General features: G+C 51.8%; 1 protein-coding gene across 1 annotated transcript; it reads right to left on the reverse strand.

Moving 5' to 3' along the window:
• Window positions 1-6: 6 nt before the first annotated feature.
• On the reverse strand, window positions 7-4958 carry LOC119328479 (protein SMAX1-like). The gene is made up of 3 exons (XM_037601459.1): window positions 3554-4958; window positions 1737-2001; window positions 7-1648 (listed from the first exon to the last, which is right to left on the reverse strand). The coding sequence occupies exons 1-3, from the start codon at window positions 4762-4764 to the stop codon at window positions 59-61; spliced, it is 3066 nt and encodes a 1021-aa protein (XP_037457356.1). The 5' UTR covers window positions 4765-4958; the 3' UTR covers window positions 7-58.
• Between the last annotated feature and the right edge of the window lie 318 nt (window positions 4959-5276).

The raw sequence follows: 5276 nt of genomic DNA on the forward strand, positions 1-5276 counted from the left end.
TCCAAAGTATTGTATTTACATATCTACCGTACAAAGAATTTACTTTCTCAAATGCCCTCTACATTCCATCGATGGCAATCGTTACGGTCGCTGGTAGCCCTTCCCTTCCCTCACCCCACCTTGGCAACGCCTCGTCTGCAACTAATGCGAGGCGGACGACAGCACGAGCGCTATCATGCTTCACGTTGCGCCACAATCGTTCAATGCTTGGCATAATTACTTCTCCGGCCCAGTCCTCAAACCTCTCATCAGTCAGCCAGACACTGCTAACCATATGGTCAATGGCATCTTCATCGATTCTGAATGAATTGATGCTCCCAATGACCAATTCAAATTTTGCTGATATGCAATCTCTAATAGTCTTCCGAAATGGATTGAAGTCAACTGGTCGAAACACAATGGCATCGTCAACGAGTTCCAATAGATCGCAGTCAGGGGCAGGCGTCGAACACAGTACTGCAAGCTGCCCTTTCTCTTGCTCTTGCTCCACTGAGACATCACTAGAATTATGTGAACTCTCGGTGTCATCCAAGGCACCAACTGCCAAATTGAGGTCAAGCGACAAACCATGGCTACTGGACAATTCTTTTGCTACCTTTGCAGGGCGAACATCATCACATAGCCAATCTGCTCGGTGCTTGGCCTGCTTGTCCCCAATCGAGAGCTCTAGCTGCCAACTAGAGCCTGCCATCTCCAACATTCTTAGTTCACCTTGTAGTAAAGACTCAACGTCCGGCCCTTTAAGTTCATCAGGTACCCAATTGGTGGTAAGAACAAAGATGACATTGCCAAGGCTGACCTCACGGCCACGAGAGTCCGGCAGACGACCAGTCTCCATTGCCCGCTTGATCTTTCCACGAACAACTATGTCCAATCGATCAATGCATTCCAGAACAATTACTGAGAATGGGTTCTGCCGAACTGCCTCAGTGACCCGATCAAGTGCAGTTTTCCCCCAGAGACCCATGTTCAGTCCATCATTCTTAGCCCTTCCCAATTCGGAGTCACCACCAAAGTTCACAATTACTGGTCTCGTGTTTGCCATCAGCTCAGACAACGCGTTCACCATTTTCCGCTTACCTGCCTTATCAGAGCCAACAAACATGAGCCACATGTCACCTCTTGTTCGAAGGGTCGGACGCTTCTCACTTCCAGATCGGCATTGTACAACAACAGCAGCAATGGCTGAAGCGGCATCAGACTGCCAGCTAACCTTCTCTGTCAGCCCCTTGATGAGCCTTTTGAAGGAATCAATATCTGAAATTCCAGCTATCTTAGCCTTCTGCAGGGCAGTTAGCCCCTCATAATTTTCCTTCCGCTCTTTATCCATAGTAGGATTGATGGCAGGGTCCAAGCGACCAAGCATAAGATCAGTTTTCACTGGGCTTCCTGGTGGGCTTTTGCGGAGGTCAACTATCGGGCTGGATGCTGGCTTATCCCGGTTAGTGTTCATCTTAAGAGTCTGAATAACAGCACCCCTTGCAATAGGCAATTTGACCTCAACACGTGGACATGTTCCGGACGAGGCCAATGGCACGGAGAGTGCTGGCGCTCCAGCATGGGTCAAGTGGATATGGGCACAGGTCTCACGCCATTTCTTCTCAAGCTCATCTGTGCTCCTTTTCCATTTCAACTCTTGTGCCTTAGACTGTACAAAAAGAGAAGGATTATACCAATCAGGTTTCGATAGAATAAGAGTTGGTTTTGTCGAGATTAAACATGGAAAAAACACAAACCTGATTTTGATCATTGGTCCGCTGCAGCCAGTGTGGCAAACTAGGGTTAGCAGCCTCAGGTACGGATACTGCCGTCCGCTCCGCTGCAAGTTTGGCGACCTCACTCTCATAACCACCCTTGCAGAGCATGCACATGGCTGGCTTCACCATCTGAGTATGGCCACCCCCTGGCGGCCATCTGAGAGGTGTTGGTGTCACCGGCAAAGGCCGGAGCATTGGTGATAACATCCCCACCGAGTTGCTGAGACTTCCACTGCTTCCAGGCCTAACAAAATTTAGTAACTCGTTAATCTGTGGAACTGAACTATAATGAGTGAGACTACAAGGCTACCACTGCTACACAAAAAAGCAACAACGTTTGTAGAGTAGCGCCGACTGCCCTAAACTAAAAACCTGTTTGTTTGTCATATCAAAGTTTTCCATCATCAAAAAAAAATCAGGCCTCCTTTGGTATGTAGGAATCCCATAGGATAGGATTTGTATAGGAAAAATTCCTTCAGAGCCCTTTGGTTTATAGGAATAGAATCCTATTCCTATGGAGGAATTCTTCCTATCCTCCACATATCATAGGAAAATAAACATTAGCCTAGACTCAATGGAAAAAATTCTATGATGTGAACCAAAGGGCATCTTCTTTTCTATTCCTATTCATAGGACTTCCGATACGGAGCTGGATCCTCTAACATTCGAAGGGAAGTCAGGTAAACTACAGTAACCTGACCTCCCTTCAGGCTTAGCCCATGAACAGTGCTCATTTCAAGTTTCAAAAGACAGGTTTCCATTTCTAATAGATCAATTTCAATTCGTGACATACCAAGTTCAATTTTAGAAGACTCATTTCAATTTTTGAAATACTCATTTCACTCTTTTCAAAAGAACTATTTCAATTTCATAAGCTTCCTGACTTTCCCTGTCTTTTTTACACAAGACGAACACTGTAGCTCTGTGACATCCCTTGAGCATGTTAGAGGATCCGGCTCCTTCAGATACATGTCATCTCATTTTCTATGACTTTCTTATTCCTATGACTTTCCTATCCTATGAACCAATTGCAACAACAACAACAACAACAACAACAATAAAGCCTTTAGTCCCAAACAAGTTGGGGTAGGCTAGAGGTGAAACCCATAAGATCTCGCAACCAACTCATGGCTCTGGCACATGGATAGCAAGCTTCCACGCACCCCTGTCCATAGCTAGCTCTTTGGTGATACTTCAATCCTTCAGGTCTCCCTTAACGGACTCCTCCCATGTCAAATTCGGTCTACCCCACCCTCTCTTGACATTCTCCGCACGCTTTAGCTGTCCGCTATGCACTGAAGCTTCTGGAGGCCTGCGCTGAATATGCCCAAACCATCTCAGACGATGTTGGACAAGCTTCTCTTCAATTGGTGCTACCCCAACTCTATCTCGTATATCATCATTCCGGACTCGATCCTTCCTCGTGTGGCCACACATCCATCTCAACATACGCATCTCCGCCACACCTAACTGTTGAACATGTCGCCTTTTAGTTGGCAAAATTATGCTCAAGTGCAGTTATCGAACCTGAGACCTCAAGTTTGATGAGCGAACAGGCTAACCAGCTACACCACTCTCACGTTATTCTCCATAAGAGTGGCTGAGTTTTTACGTTGGCTCGCCAAGCCTATCACAACCCTCCTCCTTTACCCGGGCTTGGGACCGGCTATGAACCAATTGCAGAGTAACTAATAATTTGGTTCGGCATGACTAAGCAGTAATCAAATGAACAAGGAAATTAACAAGACCAGACATGTTAGATCTAACAAAGAATCAGAACACGAACGCGGACGCACCTCAGAGCAGCTCCAGCAAGCGGTGTACTGCGGGCAATCGGCATGGCTTGGAGATCCCATTCATCCTCCATCCCTGGGTGATAGATCTTACACCTGAGGTATGTGGCGCACGCTGCAGTGGCCACGGCCCACACTTCACCGCGCCCGAAACGCCTGAGCAGACGCCCCATCTCAGCAATGGCCGCCTTGCCACCCTCAGAGGACGACGCGGCAGGGCCTTCCACCATCCACTTCAGGTCCCCGAGGTCAAGAACCACCCCGCCGTGCTCGCCGACGAGCCTCTCGACTACGGCGCCCAGCTTCCCGATCCTCTCCGCCATCGCCACCTTGTCGCCAGCAAGCTTGGTGAGTTCCGCCTCCAGATGCAGGATCTTGGCTGCAGCGAGGGCAGCAGAGCTGGCCGTTGGGATTATTCGAATGGCCTCCTTCAGCACCACGTCCGGTCCGGAGTCTCCGACGATCACCGGGTTGCGGCGCGCTGGCTTGAGCATGACGTCAAGCACCTTGCGCGCATCATCCCCGCAGCTGGCTCCAGCCGCCGCAGCCGCCAGACGAGGGTTGATGTATGCGTTGGCGGTGCCGGCGCGCAGAAGAGAGGAAGGGGATGGGGAGAAGAGGGTTGGCGTCGGTACAGGACTAGACGCTGCGGTGGAAGACGACGGGGAGGGTGAGGTGAGAGACTGTTCGATGGTGTTCTTCACGGCAGAAGATGAGAAGGACGCCTCGCGCATGACGCGGCTGACCGAAGGGTCGTCGAGGATGGAGAGCACGAGCTGCTCGAGCTCCACCTTAACGGCGAGGAGCGGCTGCTGTGCCGCCTCAGGGCAGCCCCGCCGCTGCTGGGCCTGCGCGCGCTTGAGAGCCGCAACGAGCGCGTTGGAAACGGGAGGAGCAGCGGCCCCGCCTCCAATCGCGCCCCCCGCAAAGGCAGGCAACCTGTCTAGCGCGACGGAGAAACAGAGCTCAAGAGCGCGGCAGTGGAGCGGGTGCGCGCCGGCGCTACCAGAGGCAGCGGCAGCGCCTCCCGCGGCCACGGCCCGCGCGCAGGCCTGGCGCAGCAGGCCAGCCGGCGCGGCGAGCAGCGCGGCGGCGACGTGGAGCGGCGTGGTGGAGACGTGCCTCCGTCGAGCCGCTTCGTCCATGGCTCGCGCCAGCGCCGCCGCCGCCTCTGGCGTGAGCGTCTGCTGGATGGTGCTGAGATCCGCCCTCATCGTCGTCCCCGCCGCCGCGGCCTTCCGCTCATCAATCGATCAAAGGGCACGAATTCTTCTGTGTTCTTCACCTAGGTTCCTCGCCGCCGTCTTGGGATGGTGCGGCACGCCGATGAACCGGGAGCGCGGAAAAGGGGGGTGTATCGGAGGGGAGGGGAGGGGAGGGGAGACGGTGGGAGGAGGCGGAAGTAACGAGACCACTACGAGGAAAAAGGGAAGAGAGAGAGAGAGAGGCGAATAGAATCTTCGTCTCCGATTTCGCTTCGTCTCAGCATTTTACACTAGACTAGTTAATTGCCAGTGTTACCAGGGAGACATGACATGTTCTACCGCTTCTATCAAGCCAACTCTGAAGGGCGACCCAAATACACATCCATTTTGTCTGAATTTCGTCCGTATAGAGATGGCAATGAAACGGTGTTCATCTAATTTTCCGTGATGTGCTGGTCGTGCTTTTAATGCACGGCCGCATATGGTCAACGGCTGGCCGGTGCCTTCATGTATAAATTTTT

This window comes from Triticum dicoccoides, chromosome 7A (assembly GCF_002162155.2).
Source record: "Triticum dicoccoides isolate Atlit2015 ecotype Zavitan chromosome 7A, WEW_v2.0, whole genome shotgun sequence".
Lineage (NCBI taxonomy): Eukaryota > Viridiplantae > Streptophyta > Magnoliopsida > Poales > Poaceae > Triticum > Triticum dicoccoides.

What these genes read in the sequence shown, in the direction of transcription:
- LOC119328479 (XM_037601459.1), bottom strand. Translation starts at nt 4,764, where the DNA reads ATGAGGGCGGATCTCAGCACCATCCAGCAGACGCTCACGCCAGAGGCG. An exon ending in CTTGCTGGAGCTGCTCTGAG is followed by an intron (nt 2,002 to 3,553) that starts GTGCGTCCGCGT and finishes AAATTTTGTTAG; the next exon opens with GCCTGGAAGCAGTGGAAGTC. An exon ending in GGACCAATGATCAAAATCAG is followed by an intron (nt 1,649 to 1,736) that starts GTTTGTGTTTTT and finishes CTTTTTGTACAG; the next exon opens with TCTAAGGCACAAGAGTTGAA.